The following is a 20892-nucleotide window of genomic DNA, read 5'->3' as shown; positions in this document are numbered from 1 at the left end:
TTAGCCTTAGCCAGCAATTTCAAATGTCCTTCGATGTCGCCTGCTCTGGCCCCCGGAAGACAATTGACAATGGTTGCTGGTGTCGCTAACTTCACATTTCTCAAAACAGAGTCGCCAATAACCAGAGTTTGATCCTCGGCGAGTGTATCGTCGAGTGGGGAAAAACGGTTAGAGATGTGAACGGGTTGACGGTGTACACGGGGCTTCTGTTTAGGGCTACGCTTCCTCCTCACAGTCACCCAGTCAGCCTGCCTTCCCGACTGCACGGGGTCTGCCAGGGGGGAACTAACGGCGGCTAAGCTACCTTGGTCCGCACCGACTACAGGGGCCTGGCTAGCTGTAGAATTTTCCACGGTGCGGAGCCGAGCCTCCAATTCGCCCAGCCTGGCCTCCAAAGTTACGAATAAGCTGCACTTATTACAAGTACCGTTACTGCTAAAAGAGGCCGTGGAATAACTAAACATTTCACAGCCAGAGCAGAAAAGTACGGGAGAGACAGGAGAAGCCGCCATGCTAAAACGGCTAAGAGCTAGTAGCTACGCTAAGCTAGCGGATTCCCAAACAGGGAATCCGACACTAGACAGGCTGTGGAGCAGCACAGGTAACGCACGACAACAGTGCTAAAATAAAATAAAAATCCACTAGACAGGCTGTGGAGCAGCACAGGTAACGCACAACAACAGTGCTAAAAAATAAAATAAAATAAAAATAAAAATCCACTGGACAGGCTGTGGAGCAGCACAGGCAACGCACGACAACAGTGCTAAAACAAAATAAAAATCCACTAGACAGGCTGTGGAGCAGCACAGGTAACGCACGACAACAGTGCTAAAAAATAAAATAAAAATAAAAATCCACTGGACAGGCTGTGGAGCAGCACAGGCAACGCACGACAACAGTGCTAAAACAAAATAAAAATCCACTGGACAGGCTGTGAAGCAGCACAGGTAACGCACGACAACAGTGCTAAATCAAAATCCACTGGACAGGCTGTGGAGCAGCACAGGTAACGCACGACAACAGTGATGATCTGAGGAAGAAACCTCAAGCAGACCAGACTCAAAGGGGTGACCCTCTGCTTGGGCCATGCTATCGACACAACTGACAATACGAATAGAGAGGAAATTTTTAGAGTCCACGCTGGTGCACAGGACGCGAGGCCTGCAGAAGAAGACACCCACACCCACAAACACCCACAGGGGGCAGAAAGACAACAAATACAGTATAATTTTTCAGCATTAAGCAACAAGAAAAACAGAAGAAATACTAAGGTGTATTACTAACTTGTCACTTGTCACAGTGCACTTCATTTAAAGTACTTATTATATTGGTCTAATGGAAAATTGTGGTTTCCAGTTTAAATCTGCTGGAATCACTTTACAAAATCATAAATATAGTACATTGTGAGACACTAAAAAAATTAGCTGTAACAAATTACATCTTTTTTTAAGTTGATCCAGAGTAGCATTTTTTTCAATATAAGCTTCACTAAAAGACCTTCACTACACTCATTTTAAAGTTTCCAATTCACTTAACAGTAGTGGTTCAATTGCTGCAAAACAATGAATCAGTTTCTGAAGAAACTGCTTAATTTAGTATTTTGGAAAATTGAAATAAAGAATCATTTTAAGACACCTGTCTCATTTACTTACCAGCATTTCAAAACAGTGAACCATTTGCAACAATAATTAATTTTATTTAATTGTTGAATGTTTTAAAACAGTGATTCATGTTATAAAGACTTTTGTCTATTCAGCTCAGATAATTAAAAAGCCTTGTTTCTGCCACCAGCATGTACAACGTATGTATGAAATATTAAATGACGGGTTTAATGATAATCCTACCTTCTCTGTCATATTTTCTTATTTGTTCAAGTTGTATTTTTAAATTATTTGTATTCATATTTGTAAGTACAAAATCTTTTACACTAGGGTCTTTATGACTTTTGCACAGTTGTGTATATGCATGCTTCTTACAACTGTGCACACATATGACAGCATGTTAAATCTCACCAGAGGATGACAGTGAGTGTTTGTGAGGCAACATTGAGAGCATCTACTCTGTGTGAAATTGTACCTCCAGTTCTTGGTGTGTGGGGGTCCGACCTCTAGCCTTAGAAGGGCATAGCGTGCAGCACTAAGAGATAGTCCTCTTATGCCGTCTCCCCACTCTTTTTCTGCTCTGTTTGTGACATAAGTAAAAACACTCAGAAATGAACAGCACCAGATGTCAGCTGAACCCCAGCAGAGTAAAATGTCAAAAAGCAGAAGACCTCAGACATACCCCTGGTACTCTATGTACTTGTAGATCATCCCAGCAATGCCCATGGCCACAATGGCATAGTACCAGGAGGAGATAAACATTAGAGCCAAGCACATACTCATGCCAAGGAAGGACAGAGCCCTGTTGGTGTGACACATAAAGCCTGATCTTACGTATTTATATACTAAGAACCATATTCACAAGTAAACATCATATTAACAAGTTAAGTGAGTTTAAAAATATCATTAAAAATCAAATTCTCTTGAATATTTTTTAAAAACTTTGTTAGCCCTCAACCCTCTCACTTTTGGCACTTCTGACAAGTGCTTTGTTTGAAAGAATTCCCTTTTTCTGGAAATTGCTGAAAAATAAATACATGGGTATCAATGGGGCACCTGTAGTAGAGATCAAACTGAATTCAAACCACATTTATCCCAAGCTTTAAAATTGCATAGTGCAGTTATTGCCATGTTGCTGCATTTTATGTTTCCTTGTAACATATATTGCTGGTGCTATCATTAAAGTTACATAGAGGTTATGTAACCACTGGTAATGCTCATACTGCAAAAACATCTATTGAACATTCACCATCTACCTTTGTTTTTATTATTATTATTATTATTATTATTATTATTATAAATAATCTTTTGGGAAAAGGTCTTCTTTTAACTGGTTTAGGTAATTGTAAACAAGCACCACTTCTGTCTTGATCAGCTTAACATACAGGATTACAATGTATTTTATTTTTCCAGTGACTTGGGCCCTGGCTATTGCCATGATCCCCTTTCACAGACAATTACGTAATTAAAAAAATCAAGAAATCCAGTCAGGTAATTAATTCAAAAAACTTTGACAGGGCACTGTATAAAACCCAATCAGAGTTAGATGCAAGATGCAGACATACATAATACAGCAAAATGAGCCTTATTGTAATGCTTAATACACAGGAACCATAATATATGCAGCCATCTTTCAGATGTGGGGTTACTGTTTGCAGTAGGGTGGTTGAGAAAGGTTCCCAAAGCACAATATGACCTCATTATCAAGTCATCAAGCATGGGCCCTGACCCCCTTTGTGAGACAATTACATAGTTAAAAACAATCAAGAAATCAATTCAGTTAATCAGTTCAAAAAACTTAATGCTGGTGAAGTGATGTATTTGTATTAGTATTACTATTAGGTGATGTGAACTGGATATTAACTTTAGACTTTTTAGAATTCCTATTGAATTTTATAATCCTTAATGAATGAGTTTTATTTGCACAAACCTAAAAAAGTAAGTACTTTCAAACTTTACTCAGTTTTTCAGAAACAATTAAGAAGTGAGACTACAAAAATTAGAGCATGAACAACAATTAAAATTTAATAATTAAGATTTAACATTTCATGCCCAAAACATTGTGGGCCAAAAGGGGGTCAGCTTTAAGAACCTTGTGGTTTTGTAACTGATATTTATCATGTCTGTTTTTGGCTTTATTCTACTGTTTGCAGTACAGTGTTCAACATGTTCTCTTCTTTATTTAACAGGGACAATGCACAGTACATTTATTGCAATATGACATCAGTGGTAAATAAATTGTCTAAAAGTATCCTTTAAATGAGGTGGGGGGCTTGATTGAAACCAGTATTATGAAAAAATAAAATAAAATGCAATACACTAGCATAAAAAATACACTTTCTTCAGCCATCATTGTACCACTAATATTGAGGATTACAAAGTAGGACAATGTCTTTATTTCATTGCTGTTTTATGTGTTTGGTGATATTTTGTAACACTGGGGATTGCTGTCCTGTTCATTTTCATCTATTTCTTCCCAAGCTAATTTTTTTAAAAGGATTTCTCACAAAGGAAGCAATCGTCAGAGGTGAGTACAACACCAGAGGTTTCAGTTTTGACAATGTTTTAATATGACTGGGACTGTAAACATTGTACTTGTCCTTTCATATGCTAACCTATGTTATTGCATAGCAACAGCAATAATTATTAGTTTTAAACTGATACTCACCAGTGGTAATATTTGAATCGTGGCCTCCAGTTGGGTGTGCGTAACAGAGTCTGTACTGCACAGGCCAAGTTCACAAACAGATAACACATTAAAAAGAACCTGTTGAATGTATAAAACACATTCTCATTAATTTAGATAACACATTCTAAAACACTACTTAATAAAAAGCCACATACATCAAAAAATTTAAATGTGTGCAATAAACAAAAACAGAAAACCACAATCATAAAATGGTACAAACAAAGAAAATATAAAAACAGGATAAATCTAATTAGAAAACCTCAATAAATTGACAATTCATATGCATGCAGGACTATCCAAAACAACTGCTAAAATGAGGCCAGACGATATAAACAGAATAAAGATTTGTTGACTTGAAACACTCAACAAAAATTGACAGTCTGATGTCAACAGAGAGATTATTCCAACACAAAGAAACATCTCAGTGTCAGAAAAAACACATCATATTTTGCCACAATTAGAAATAAACTGAGGTGAAATTGTGTGTCATATCGTCAGACAGTAATGATATGGGAAGGTACGTAAGCCTCAATAAACTCTGTGAGATAAGAGGAAATCAATGCACAGGCATCCAGTTCAATGACACTATTGGCATATTATTGTGGTCACATTTCCAATTAATGGTTAAAATTCTGTTATGTTGCCACTAGAATTTTCTAAAATTTAGATACATTTGCGTGACACATAAGAATGTGTTTGTACGCATGTGAGTGTGTATACAGAATGTGCTTTGCTCCTATGAATGCTTTTGTATTTTTGACATGACTCTGTAAATATGACTGTGAGCTCACATGGAAAGAATTGGTGCCACCATATCCAGTGAGGCAATAAGAATGCCCAGCTCAGCTATAAGACCAGTCAGCAGCAGTGCCCATGTTGGCTCTCCATTGTTTTTTCCATGACCAAACACCTGAAAGATATCATTCAAATTCATCTGATGCAGTGATGCAAATAAACCACAGAATTCAAATAAGTCTGCAAGGCAAATGTTACCCAATGGAAATATTTCCAACACAACATATAGGAGTTATTAGAACTTTAGCAAGAATATGCAAATTATCATACACTGGAAATTAAATGAGAAAGTCAATAAAGCAGCTGTCTTGTCTCACCCAAAATGCAACAATTTAAAAAGTCCTCACCCCTTGGGTTTTATATCCTTGTATAGTTGATGATGTTGACCTGTGCTATGCTAAGCCAGGAAATTACAAATATACATTTCCTTTGAACAATCTGACATTGCAAAGGCAGCCTGAAGCCAAAACCAGAACTATAATGGTAATGTCTCAAAGCATCTTCAGAACTTTCAGTGGCCATGCCAAGTTGTGGGGATATTTGTGCTGCCTTCACTAGTCAAGACATGTTCTGAGGACAGGTCCTTCATGAGAGTCTGCATTATGCAACAGATAGGGAGCGGCATGGTTTAAAAGTGTCTTTTTATTTTATTTTTTTGTTTTTGTCTTTTTGTAAAACAACTTTCCTGACCAGTTAAATTGGAACTGCAGTACCTTTAGTGTCATTGTACATTACATACAATGAAATTAAATGTTCTGCATTTAACCCATTTAATTATGATCAGATGCAATCCAACCATAAGAAACAGTGGGCAGCCAAAATCCCGGACTCAGGGACCAACTCCAGGTCTTGACATACTGTCTTGGTTAATGGTGGATGAAGGAGCATTTCTAAACATACAGACACAGAGAGAACATGTAAACTCCACACACAAAGGAACTGGACAGTGGTGGAATTGAACCCAGGACCTTCCTGCTCTAAAATGCTGGACTTTGTTCTTTAAATTTTTTCCATCTCTTAAAGGTGACTGGTTCTGTGGTTAGACTTTTAAATATAGCCAAAGGTTCCCCAAGTAACCCCGAGTTATGCCAAAGAGTAATTTATATACTTTAAACAAGCAATTCCTTCACTTTCTGGAATATTGGTGCATGTAAACTACTGAACCACAGAAAATTTGACACTGTGAAAAAAACCCTGAAACTAATCTCTTGTATTTTTTTTTTTTTTACTTAATGTAGAAATTGCACAGTACGTCTAACTGATTCAGCATACATACTGTTTGGGGACATTTAATATGATATAAGTTCAGTCAGGAACAACTGAATTTGAACATTTTTAGCCAAAAGTGTATATAAATTTACATATGTACATAACTCTCAGGTACCACAATACTGAGGGCTCCAGTAGCTTAACAAGGCCAAGAGGATGCATATGGTTTACCTGGTTGCAGCAGATAAATGGCTACTTTTGAGATTTGAAGGTGGACTGGTTGTCTGCCTAGGTGGTTGCCACCCAGAACCCAACACAATTCTGCAGTGTGGTGGATGCAGCACTCCGCAGCACCAACGCATGCTCCCAGACCTGAACTGCAGCGTTTGTGTTAATGTTGAGAGCATTATTTATTTAATGATTTATTTATTTTTACGATTTTATGAAGATAAATAAATCATTAAATAAATAATTTAATGGAATTGTAAGTTTTCCATGTGCATACAACATGTGGTACAGTTAATAGTATATAATGAACATATTGACTGCCCTACCCTGAGGAAAGGAATGATGTTATCCTTAGCAATAGCCTGTAAAAGTCTGGGTGCACCGGTGAGGGACTGCAAACCTGCTCCTACTGTAGAAAAGAATGAACCAATGACAATGACCCAAGGAGAGGGCCAGGAAAGAGTTCCCACCACCAAGTTGTTTCTAACTGCATCCCCAAACCTGCAAATACAAGCAAAACTGATATAGTAGTGTGGAGATATACCATCTAATAATCTACTCAATGACATGTAATATCAAGTTAAAATGTTTCCATTTTAATCCTCAGACCCCTAATGATGCTCTCCTGCATCCTGATAAATTTTCATTACGTTTCTATATACAGTGCATCAGGAAAGTATTCACAGCACTTCACTTTTTCCATATTTTATGTTACAGCCTTATTTCAAAATGCATGAAATGTTTTTTTTCCTCAAAATCCTTTTTGTGCAATTATATATACGTATATATATATATATATATATATATATATATATATATATATATATATACAAAACCCCGAAGTTCGGATGATGTGTAGAATGTAAATAAAAACTGAATACAATGATTTGCAAATCCTCTTCAACCTATATTCAACTGAAAACACCACAAAGACAAGATATTTAATGTTTAAACTGATAAACTTTATTGTTGTTGTGCAAATATTTGCTCATTTTGAAATGGATGCCTGCAACACATTTCAAAAAAATTCTACAGTATGTTTACCACTGTGTTACATCACCTTTCCTTCTAACAACACTCAGTAAGCATTTGGGAACTGAGCACACTAATTGTGTGTGTGTCATGATTGGGTATAAAAGGAGCATCCCCAAAAGGCTCAGTCGTTCACAAGCAAAGGTGGGGCGAGGGTCACCACTTTGTGAACAACTGCATGAAAAAAATAGTCCAACAGTTTAAGAACAATGTTTCTCAACATTCAATTGCAAGGAATTTAGGGATTCCATCATCTACAGTCCATTATATAATCGGAAGATTCAGAGAATCTGGAGAACTTTCTACATGTAAGCAGCAAGGCTGAAAATCAACAGTGAATGCCTGTGACCTTTGATCCCTCGGGCGGCACTGCATTAAAAACCAACATCACTGTGTAAAGGATCTTACTGCGTGGGCTCAGGAACACTTCAGAAAACCATTGTCAGTTAACACAGTTCGTCGCTATATCTACAAGTGAAAGTTAAAACTCTACCATGCAAAGCGAAAGCCATACAACAACAACATCTAGAAACACCGCCGCCTTCTCTGGGCCCGAGCTCATTTGAAATGGACAGATGCAAAGTAGAAAAGTGTGCTATGGTCTGATGAGTCCACATTTGAAATTGTTTTTGGAAATCATGGACGTCATTTCCGCTGGACAAAAGAGAAAAAAGACCATCCAGATTGTTACCAGCGCAAAGTTCAAAAGCCAGCATCTGTGATGTATGGGAGTGTGTTAGTGGCCATGCATGGGCAACTTACACCTCTGTGATGCCACCATCAATGCTGAAAGATACATCCAGGTTTTGAAGCAACACATGCTGCCATCCAAGCAACGTCTTTTTCAGGGATGTTCCTGCTTATTTCAGCAAGACAATGCCAAGCCACATTCTGCACGTGTTACAACAGCTTGGCTTTGTAATAAAAGAGTGCGGGTACTAGACTGGCCTGCCTGCAGTCCAGACCTGTCGCCCATTGAAAATGTGTGGCGCATTATGAAGCACAAAATACGACAATGGAGGCCCCGGACTGTTGAACAACTGAAGTCGTACATCAAGCAAGAATGGGAAAGAATTCCACAGACAAAGCTTCAACAATTAGTGTCCTCAGTTCCCAAAATTTGCACAAAAACAATAAACTTTATCAGTTTGAACATTAAATATCTTGTCTTTGTGGTGTATTCAATTGAATATAAACGGAAGAGGATTTGCAAATCATTGCATTCTGTTGTTATTTACATTTTACACAACGTCCCAACTTCATTGGAATTGGGGTTGTATAAAACCTAAGAAATCACATGTACATAAGTATTCACAGCCTTTGCCTTCAAACTCAAAACTGAGCTCGGGTGCCTCCTGTTTCCAGTGACCATCTTTCACATGGTTCTACAGCTTAATTGGAGTCCACCTGGTATAAATTCAGTTGACTGGACATAATTTGGAAAGACACACACCTGTCTACATATAAGGTCCCACAGTTGATGTCATGTGTCATGTGAAGCCACTGTGCATGTCAGAGCACAAACCAAGCATGAAGTAAAAGGAACTGTATGTAGATCTCTGAGGCAGGATTGTCTCGAGGCACAAATCTGGGCAAGGTTACAGAAACATTTCTTCTGATTTGAAGGTCTCAATGAGCACAGTGACCTCCATCATCAGTGAGTGGAAGAGGTTCAGACACAGTAAATTTTTGCTGAGGACACTTTTTGCTGAATACACTTTAACATTTGAAACCAGTCTAAAATACTCTATTATAGAGTGAAAACAGCTCTACAGTCTTGTCAAATCAAGTGTTTCTACTCTATTAAAAGTTGATTTTACGCTGTGATAGAGTTGATTTGGCACTGTGATAGAGTATATTTAACTCTGTTTGGACTGGGACCAATTATTATCCCAGCAGAGTACATTTTACTCTGCAAAATGTACTGTAGATCCACCAGGACTCTTCCTAGAGCCGGTCGCTCGTCTAAACTGAGCGATTGGGTTAGAAGGTCCTTAGTCAGGGAGGTGTCCAAGAACCCAATGGTCACTTTGTCAGAGCACCAGCATTCCTCTGTGGAGAGAGGAGAACCTTCCAGAAGGACAACCATCTCTTCACCAATCCACCAATCAGGCCTGCATGGTACAGTGGCCAGACAGCAGCCACTCCTTAGTAAAAGACACATGGCAGCTCATCTGGAGTTTACCAAAAGGCACCTGAAGTACTCTGAGACCATGAGAAACAAAATTCTCTGGTCTGAAGAGACAAAATTTGAACTCTCAAGGTCATTCACAGAGTTGTCCTGAAACCACTCTGTTGATATCTTGGCTGTGTGCTTAGGGTCATTGTCATGCTGAAAGATGAACTATCACCCCAGTCTGAGGTCAAGAGCACTCTGCAGCAGGTTTTCATCCAGGATGTCTCTGTACATTGCTGCCTTCATCTTTCCCTCAATCCCAATTAGTCTCCCAGTTCCTGCCGCTGAAAAACATCTCCACAGCATGCTGCTGCCACCACCATGCTTCACTGTGGGGATGGCGCCTGGTTTCCTCCAAAAAAATGATGCCTGAGATTCATGCCAAAGAGTTTAATCTTTGTTTCATCAGACCAGAGAATTTTCTTTCTCCTTGTCAGAGAATCCTTCAGGTGCCTTCAGGTGAAGCGCTGTGAATACTTTCCAAATGCATCATATGGTCTTTCTTTATACAGTGATAAAGACAGCTATATGTCTCACATTCAGAAACTGAGATTGTTCTGAAATTTTCATATGCAACACATGGGCATTACACAAAAGAGAGTACCTACAAATGGGAATTTCTTAGGGTATTATAAAATCAATTAAATACCCTTAGTACTCTGAGAGTTAAATCTTAAACCACCTATAAGTCCATTTGCCAGCCGTGACACACATGGGGAGCAAAAGACCTCTCTGTGTTACTATCATCAAGGCCCAAAAGGTCTATTTGTCAAGGTTAGAAATTGAATGTTGGTGATTCACGTAGAAACCCATCATTTTTGGAAAGTTTTGTGAAACTTAAATCATTAGTAAGGCCAACAAATACACCTGGGCAAAAACATTATTGTGTTGCTGGCTCTAATAATTTTCAACAGCCCTACCAGTGAGGAACTTACTTGTCTCTCAGAACAACTCCTTCAATACATGCCCCAAACAGAACAACAGAACTAAAATCTGAATGGAAGAGGTTAAGGAGATTGAGGTAGCACAAGATTGTACATCAAATCTTCTACAGTTTAATTGCTGGCAGTCCCCAACCCAAGGATACAAACAAGTGATGTAGTTGTAATAGCTAAAATAGTGCCAACCGGGATGGACCTCTGAGCATCACGGAGATCACCAGACCTATTGGATCCTGCCATGATACCTACAAAAGAGTGGATGCATAAGATTAAAAGAAAGAACAAAACTGATTAACTTGCATTCTGGCTCCAATACAGAAATGTGTTTTCACTAATTTGTTGCATTTACATACACAAAAATATTATATTAGTGTTTCTCATACACAAAATAAAACAATAGCTATGGTAAAGTCTTCACTTCTCCAGTACCTGTATGATGACTATACCTGTGGCAGAAGGAAAGAAGATCCCCACCAGAACAGTGAATGATGTAGCGAGATCTGCAGAGACATACATCCCAAAGTTCTCCAAGGAACCATGGATGTCCACTGACTGGAGCCCTGTCTTCTCTAAGATCTCGCCTTTCTGCAGGTAGTCTCCCCACATGTTGTCTACCACAAAGAACAAATGCATAAATCATGACAGGAATGAGACATTATATACCGTCCCGTCAAAGTATTTGAACGATAAAAATAATTCATTTCTTTTGCTAAACACTGAAGCCATTTGGATTTGAGATCAAAATACGAGGAGAATGTCAATGTTTATTTCAAAGTCTTTCCATATAGGTATGGCCATAGCACTGTTTGCATTAAACCAAATAATTTTAATGTAAACAAAAATATTGGAATATGTGCTTTTGTGACCAAGGGGTGGTGGCCAAGTGGTTAGTGCACTTGGTTTCGGTGTGGAAGGTTTCTCCATGAAATGTGGAGTTGTCTCAGGAAGGGCATACAGCGTGAATCCCAATTGCAATGAAGTTGGGATGTTGTGTAAAATGTAAATAAAAACAGAATACAATGATTTATTAAACCCTCCAAATCGTGACTATCCAGGGTTGGGACCAGAGTTGTAGTCTTACACACCTCGCTGCAGCTTCTCTCCCCCTGCCATCCCCCCTATACCCCATCCCCGTAGAGACGGTGTCTACTCCCAGACCACCAACAACCAGTAAAAATCTATTTAAGCATAAAAATTCAAAAAGAAAAAATAATATAGCACCTTCAACTGCACCATAGACTAAAACAGTTAAATGTGGTGTATTAAACATTAGGTCTCTCTCTTCTAAGTCCCTGTTAGTAAATGATATAATAATTGATCAACATATTGATTTATTCTGCCTTACAGAAACCTGGTTACAGCAGGATGAATATGTTACTTTAAATGAGTCAACACCCCCGAGTCACATTAACTGTCAGAATGCTCGTAGTACGGGCCGAGGGGGAGGATTAGCAGCAATCTTCCACTCCAGCTTATTAATTAATCAAAAACCCAGACAGAGCTTTAATTCATTTGAAAGCTTGACTCTTAGTCTTGTCCATCCAAATTGGAAGTCCCAAAAACCAGTTTTATTTGTTGTTATCTATCGTCCACCTGGTCGTTCCTGTGAGTTTCTCTGTGAATTTTCAGACCTTTTGTCTGACTTATTGCTTAGCTCAGATAAGATAATTATAGTGGGCGATTTTAACATCCACATAGATGCTGAGAATGACAGCCTCAGCACTGCATTTAATCTATTATTAGACTCAATTGGCTTCGCTCAAAATGTAAATGAGTCCACCCACCACTTTAACCATACTTTAGATCTTGTTCTGACTTCTGGTATGGAAATTGAAGACTTAACAGTATTCCCTGAAAACCCCCTTCTGTCTGATCATTTCTTAATAACATTTACATTTACTTTAATGGACTACCCAGCAGTGGGGAATAAGTTTCATTACAGTAGAAGTCTTTCAGAAAGCGCTGTAACTAGGTTTAAGGATATGATTACTTCTTTGTTATGTTCTCCAATGCCATATAACAACACAGTGCAGAGTAGCTACCTAAACTCTGTGAGTGAGATAGATTATCTCGTCAATAGTTTTACATCCTCATTGAGCACAACTTTGGATGCTGTAGCTCCTCTGAAAAAGAGAGCCTTAAATCAGAAGTGCCTGACTCAGTGGTATAACACACAAACTCGCAGCTTAAAGCAGATAACCCGTAAGTTGGAGAGGAAATGGCATCTCACTAATGTAGAAGATCTTCACTTAGCCTGGAAAAAGAGTTTGTTGCTCTATAAAAAAAAGCCTTCCGTAAAGCTAGGACATCTTACTACTCATCACTAACAACCCCAGGTTTCTGTTCAGCACTGTAGCCAGGCTGACAAAGAGTCAGAGCTCTATTGAGCCGAGGATTCCTTTAACTTTAACTAGTAATGACTTTCTTTGCTAATAAAATTTTAACTATTAGAGAAAAAATTACTCATAACCATCCCAAAGACATATTGTTATCTTTGGCTGCTTTCAGTAATGCTGGTATTTGGTTAGACTCTTTCTCTCCGATTGTTCTGTCTGAGTTATTTTCATTAGTTACTTCCTCCAAACCATCAACATGTCTATTAGACCCCATTCCTACCAGGCTGCTCAAGGAAGCCCTACCATTAATTTATGCTTCGATCTTAAATATGATCAATCTATCTTTATTAGTTGGCTATGTACCACAGGCTTTTAATGTGGCAGTAATTAAACCATTACTTAAAAAGCCATCACTTGACCCAGCTATCTTAGCTAAATTATAGGCCAATCTCCAACCTTCCTTTTCTCTCAAAAATTCTTGAAAGGGTAGTTGTAAAACAGCTAACTGATCATCTGCAGAGGAATGGTCTATTTGAACAGTTTCAGTCAGGTTTTAGAATTCATCATAGTACAGAAACAGCATTAGTGAAGGTTACAAATGATCTTCTTATGGCCTCAGACAGTGGACTCATCTCAGTGCTTATCCTGTTAGACCTCAGTGCTGCTTTTGAAACTGTTGACCATAAAATTTTATTACAGAGATTAGAGCATGCCATAGGTATTAAAGGCACTGTGCTGCGGTGGTTTGAATCATATTTATCTAATAGATTACAATTTGTTCATGTAAATGGGGAGTCTTCTTCACAGACTAAGGTTAATTATGGAGTTCCACAAGGTTCTGTGCTAGGACCAATTTTATTCACTTTATAAATGCTTCCCTTAGGCAGTATTATTAGAAAGCATTGCTTAAATTTTCATTGTTACGCAGATGATACCCAGCTTTATCTATCCATGAAGCCAGAGGACACACCAATTAGTTAAACTGCAGGAATGTCTTACAGACATAAAGACATGGATGACCTCTAATTTCCTGCTTTTAAAATCAGATAAAACTGAAGTTATTGTACTTGGCCCCACAAATCTTAGAAACATGGTGTCTAACCAGATCCTTACTCTGACCTCTAGTAATACTGTGAGAAATCTTGGAGTCATTTTTGATCAGGATATGTCCTTCAATGCGCATATTAAGCAAATATGTAGGACTGCTTTTTTGCATTTGCGCAATATCTCTAAAATTAGAAAGGTCTTGTCTCAGAGTGATGCTGAAAAACTAATTCATGCATTTATTTCCTCTAGGCTGGACTACTGCAATTCATTATTATCAGGTTGTCCTAAAAGTTCCCTGAAAAGCCTTCAGTTAATTCAAAATGCTGCAGCTAGAGTACTGACGGGGACTAGACGGAGAGAGCATATTTCACCCATATTGGCCTCTCTTCATTGGCTTCCTGTTAATTCTAGAATAGAATTTAAAATTCTTCTTCTTAATTATAAGGTTTTGAATAATCACGTCCCATCTTATCTTAGGGACCTCATAGTACCATATCACCCCAATAGAGTGCTTCGCTCTCAGACTGCAGGGTTACTTGTAGTTCCTAGGGTTTTTAAGAGTAGAATGGGAGGCAGAGCCTTCAGCTTTCAGGCTCCTCTCCTGTGGAACCAGCTCCCAGTTTGGATCAGGAAGACAGACACCCTCTCTACTTTTAAGATTAGGCTTAAAACTTTCCTTTTTGCTAAAGCTTATAGTTAGGGCTGGATCAGGTGACCCTGAACCATCCCTTAGTTATGCTGCTATAGACTTAGACTGCTGGGGGGTTCCCATGATGCACTGAGTGTTTCTTTCTCTTTTTGCTCTGTATGCACCAGTCTGCATTTAATCATTAGTGATTGATCTCTGCTCTCTTCCACAGCATGTCTTTTTCCTGATTCTCTCCCCTCAACCCCAACCAGTCCCAGCAGAAGACTGCCCCTCCCTGAGCCTGGTTCTGCTGGAGGTTTCTTCCTGTTAAAAGGGAGTTTTTCCTTCCCACTGTCGCCAAGTGCTTGCTCATAGCGGGTCATTTTGACCATTGGGGTTTTTCTGTAATTATTGTATGGCTTTTGCCTTACAATATAAAGCGCCTTGGGGCAACTGTTTGTTGTGATTTGGTGCTATATAAATAAAATTGATTTGATTTGATTTGATTTGCAAATCCTCTTGAACCTATATTCGATTGAATACACCACAAAGAAAAGATATTCAATGTTCAAACTGATAAAGTTTATTGTTTTTGTGCAAATATTTGCTCATTTTGAAATGGATATCTGCAACACGTTTCAAAAAAGCTGGGACAGTGGTATGTTTACCACTGTGTTACATCACCTTTCCTTCTAACAACACTCAATAAATGTTTGGAACCTGAGCACACTAATTGTGAGTGACATGATTGGGTATAAAAGGAGCATCCCAAAAAGGCTCAGTCGTTCACAAGCAAAGATGGGGTGAGGATCAACACTTTGTGAACATCTGCATGAAAAAATAGTCCAACAGTTTAAGAACAATGTTTCTTAATGTTCAATTTCAAGGAATTGAGGGATTCCATCATCTACAGTGCATAATATAATCAAAAGATTCAGAGAATCTGGAGAACTTTTTTCATGTAAGCAGCAAGGCCGAAAACCAACACTGAATGCCTGTGACCTTTGATCCCTCAGGTGGCACTGCATTAAAAACCGACATCATTGTGTAGAGGACCTCATCGCGTGGGCTCTGGAACACTTCAGAAAACTATTGTCAGTTAACACAGTTCGTCACTACCTCTACAAGTGCAAGTTAAAACTCTACCATGCAAAGAGAAAGCCATACATCAACAACATCCAGAAAAGCCGCCGCCTTCTCTGGGCCTGAGCTCTGGGCCTGTGGAAATCATGGACGTTGTATCCTCCAGACAAAAGAGGAAAAAGACCATCCAGATTGTTACCAGTGCTAAGTTCAAAAGCCAGCATCTGTGATGGTATGGGGGTGTGTTAGTGCCCATGAGATGGGCAACTTACACATCTGTGATGGCACCATCAATGCTGAAAGGTACATCCAGGTTTTGGAGCAACACATGCTGCCATCCAAGCAATGTCTTTTTCAGGGACGTCCCTGCTTATTTCAGCAAGACAATGCCAAGCCGCATTCTGCACGTTACAACAGTGTGGCTTTGTTGTAAAAGAGTGCGGGTACTAGACTGGCTTGCCTGCAGTCCAGCCCTGTCACCCATTGAAAATGTGTGGCACATTATGAAGCATAAAATATGACAATGGAGAACCCGGACTATTGAAAAATTGAAGTTGTACATCAAGCAAGAATGGGAAACAATTCCACCTACAAAGCTTCAACAATTACTGTCCTCAGTTCCCAAATGCTTATTAGGTGTTGGTAGAAGGCAAGGTGATGTAACACACTGGTAAACATACCACTGTCCCAGCTTTTTTTAAATGTGTTGTAGGCATCCATTTCAAAATGAGTCAATATTTGCACAAAAACTACATTTATCAGTTTGAACATTAAATATCTTGTCTTTGTGGTCTATTCAATTGAATATCGGTTGAAGAGGATTTGCAAATCATTATATTCTGTTTTCCTTTACATTTTACACAGTGTCCCAACTTCATTGGAATTGGGGTTGTACAAAATACTGGGCACAGGCAATACAACAACTTCAAAACATACAGATATAAGTAGGCCATACCAGAAGATGCAAATAACCCATCAACAGTAATACCCCGTCACACATATGCCGACTGAGGCCGAATGGCGTCAGAATGATACATCTGGCCACAATTGGGAAGTATTGGGGTATGGTCTGAAGACCAACGGATGGCAGTCTGTGAGCAGTCTACATATTTGGTCCCATTCCCTCGGCTGTCCCGAGTGTGTTGCACATGCTCAAAACACTCTTGGTGCCATTGAGATGCGACACACATCTGACAGTGGTCTATGTGCCGTTTTTGCATCACCTCATCGCAGTCTACATATTCTGACAGCATAAAAACAGCATCTGAAACGATCTGATAGCGGTTGATTGAGCTCTGAGATCAATCGGTCACAGCAAAGCCTGCAGGCATGTTGTGCCATGTATGTCCACCTCCAATGGACCCCGGACAGGGAGGGCAAAGGAAATGTTGATATATAATAACATCTATGTGGCAGGCATTCATCATGTACAGTGGGTGTGAACAGCACGCAATAAAACCAAAAGTATCATGTCCCGCTGTGCCTCTCATGCGCAGTAATGTGTCATCACATGCGACGGAACTGAACATATCTCATTGCTGTAATAAACATATTATTACCTGCTCATCTAAACTCTGTAGGAGGTGTGATGTAGAACTGTATAGCCAGGCCATGACAACATTATTAAACATGAAACTCACCTTCAGCATGGAACCAGGACAGCGCAGAGTGCACATGATCCAGAAACCACAGCCTGTTGTGAAAAGCCTCTCACCAGGCTGCTGTGTACTGCAAATAACCACGGCAAAATTAAATCCTGTGTGATAATCCAGCCGACATCACGGTGCACAAAGTTGCATTGTGCTGCTGAAGTGAGCAAAAAAGAAATTAAAGGCTGCGTCTGATGCATGGTGTGACACTGCTGCAAACTTTCAGCAAAGGTGTCCAGTGGCACGTGCATGGGGCGCATGTGCGTGCTTACGCGCTCGTGTTTGTGGGGTGAACGCTTAGTGGCTCATGCAGCCGTTATGAACACACACACACAGCTGAGTGATCATTTCAGCATGTACGCCACACTCACGCACATGCTCCCCGCACACACGTAAGGTCAGTAGCTGGTAAGGGGAGGACAAGTGCAGATGTGATTGCATGAGAGAGTGAGTGACAGCACCATAACTGCTTGGATACATATGGCGTGAGTCCAGTCCATACGTTGGTTGGAATTTGGTGTCCAGTACCAGCAGGGACTGTGCAAAGGGCAAAGGGAGGAACACAGCGCTGCCTCCTATTCTTGTCCCATGTTTGCCATCCAGACGTTTGGACATCGGGCAGTCTTCAGTGCCTTTTATGGCCGTCTGACAGCAGTCTGTGTCATCTACCTGTTATCTACATGTGCTTTGGATGCCATTGTGCAGGTGTGGACGAGGTAGTCTAGCTGTGTTCTGACACTGCTGACCACGCCTCTTTTCCTCCCAACTGCGTCCGATTGTCGCAATATTTGCCTTTTCGGCCTGGTTCCTGCACATTCTTGCTATGTGTGATGGGGGCTTAAGAATCAGAAACCCAGATTGGAATTTGTGAAAGAGTACAGAGATGAGGTACAAGGGTACTGGAACTAAGGTTTATGGAATGATGACACCAACATGAACCTTTAATAAGGTTATACAGTCAGCACTATAAGATATTTGATCTACTGCAATTCCTAATGAATTATTGTGCAAAATATTTACCTCTAATAATTCCACTGCTTAGTCCAGGGATGCCTTGTATTTCTGTCACATTGTTCTGGATGAAGTAATCATCACACTGAGCGGTGCTCATGTTCCCCGGCGTGCAGAACCTGTCCCACAGCTGACTGGGAACAGTGATATTTCCTTTTATCACTATCTTTGCACACACATCAAAAAGATCCCTCACCAAAGTCCTATTACCAAGCATGCAGATCCTGCAGCAGAAACGTGGAGAAAGAGCAAAGTGAAAGCAATGTTAGATGTCATCAATGACATCACTACTACCATCCATCTTCTTCATCATCATAATAAGCACTGAATAAATTTACAAGATAGGTGTTTGAAAATTCCACGACTCAATCCTGAATGAGCAGTTAAAGATGAGTGGGTGATGTGTTTTAAATTAATCAAATTATAACCACAGGAGGTTGGGACACATACTTTTCATTTATTCATATCAACACCAAAATTATATTTGTTTTGTTTTTTTATTGTTGTTATTGTTTTGTTTTGTTTTTTTACTGTATAAGCCTAACTGTTCCATGAATTTTCATGGAAAAAAATGTTGCCTATCTTGCAACAGAATAAATTATTATATGCCTGAAATTATGCTAGAAGCATTTATGGGTGTATTGTTCTGCTGTTTGTGCAACAATCAGTAGAAAATTTGCTCGCTGTGTTTTTACTCTGGACACTCTGGACAATAACAATAACGGGACATAACAGGACACTCTGTAGCCAAAGTCTGCAGAAATCACACCACTTCCTATGAAAACGTTATATTTTCCTTTGTTCACCTACGGGAATTCTGGTGGGTGAGTCATGGATTTCAGAGCTCCGGCATATATGGAGACAATGGAGATGATGACGCAGGCAAGGAACAGAGAAGCCAGCTTGTTAACATATTTGACACCAACGAAAACTACCACAGCCATCAGGCTGAGGCAGACCGAGCCGTAAACCCGCATGTTATTGAGCATAGCGCTGTCACTCCCGTGGGGGTCTGTGGCATGAAAGATGGCCGCCTCGGGGACAAGATATTTCTACAGAGGACAGAAGAGACAATAAATAATTTAAACCACATTGTTGGACGCCAATTATTCAATATATACTGTAGCTGTTCTACTTGTTAAAAAGTCAGTCATGCACTTCAAAACATACTATCAAAACAATATTTTAAAAGACTCACCAAGAATATTTCAATGGCTCCCAGTATGTACATAGCAGAAGCAAAGGTGGTTCCCAAGTAGAAGCATAGTCCCACAGCTCCTCCAAACTCTGGACCCAGCGAGCGTGAGATCATGAAGTACGCCCCTCCAGCTGTTACAGCAGCACAAACCATTACATACTAAGAACCTCTGCAGCTCTCACAAGACTTATTAATGCATGCATATCAATACAATACCACAAAATGATGGGGTCAGTCAGCAAAACCTTTCATGTAACACAATGAAATAATCACTTATGTTGTTCATTGCCATTTTAAACCTTTCATTTCTTTCTACAGTTTGTGTTTGCCTTTTAATTTAAAATGTTTTCTCTTGATGTAAGGTACTCTGAGACATATTTATGTATGAAAGGCCTCATAAAATTATTGTTATTATAATTCACTCCTCCCACTACAACAATAAGCTTGCATTCAGTTCTGATTACTGCTTGGCTTGAATGCAATAGTGCAATTCGGCTGCCACCTAGTGCCCACAAATACAACTTTAATAAGTTTTTAAATGATGATGTAATAATACTTACTTATTTAGTTATTCAAATACCTCCCAAGAAAATGATCCATATTTAAAAGTACCAATAAAGGTTAAGAGCAGAATTCAGTGCTTATAAAATATATTTACAAATAATAATTTCAGCCTCACAGCAAGAAGGTCGTGGGATCGATTCCCACCTGTGGAGTTTGCATGTTCTCCCCGTGTTTGTATGGGTTCCCTCCGGGTGCTCTGACTTCCTCCCGCATCCAAAGACATGCAGGTTAGGTGGACTGGAAACTTTAAATTGTCCACAGGTGCGCTGTAAAAAATGAACTGCTGTCTCAACAAGATAAAGTGATGCAACAATTTGCATAGATTTTTGTAAAACTTATTTCAACTTAATGAAAATTATTTCAACTTAACTAGAGAAGTCTTGTAGCACAAGACTAAGTCGAAATAACTACAAAAAAAATCTACGCAAATTGTTACACATTTTCTCATTGACACAGCAGGTTTTTTTAGAGTGTGTGTGTGTGTGTGTGTGTGTGTGTGTGTGTGTGTGTGTGTGTGTGTGTGTGTGTGTGTGTGTGTGTGTGTGTGTGTGTGTGTGTGTGTGTGTGTGTGTGTGTGTGTGTGGGTGGGTGGGTGTGAATGTGTTTGTTTGTCTATATATGGCCCTGCGACAGACTGCATCCTGTCCAGGGTGTACCCCGCCTCATAACCGCTGGGATAGGTATCAGCCCCCGTGACCATTAACT

General features: G+C 39.5%; 1 protein-coding gene across 1 annotated transcript in view; it reads right to left on the bottom strand.

The window, feature by feature from the left end:
- Positions 1–20892, bottom strand: part of slc12a4 (solute carrier family 12 member 4) — a 90297-nt gene that overhangs the window by 17520 nt on the left and 51885 nt on the right. Inside the window, 11 exon segments of the mRNA XM_034186358.1 lie at positions 2077–2181; positions 2284–2403; positions 4270–4368; positions 5082–5200; positions 6849–7023; positions 10666–10723; positions 10818–10916; positions 11118–11282; positions 18435–18649; positions 19236–19477; positions 19624–19754. Of these exon segments, the coding sequence (XP_034042249.1) occupies positions 2077–2181; positions 2284–2403; positions 4270–4368; positions 5082–5200; positions 6849–7023; positions 10666–10723; positions 10818–10916; positions 11118–11282; positions 18435–18649; positions 19236–19477; positions 19624–19754 (1528 nt within the window).

Source organism: Thalassophryne amazonica, chromosome 2 (assembly GCF_902500255.1).
Source record: "Thalassophryne amazonica chromosome 2, fThaAma1.1, whole genome shotgun sequence".
Classification (NCBI taxonomy): Eukaryota; Metazoa; Chordata; class Actinopteri; order Batrachoidiformes; family Batrachoididae; genus Thalassophryne; species Thalassophryne amazonica.
Note: the sequence above shows the minus strand (reverse complement) of the source record. Positions and strands in the feature narration are given on the sequence as shown.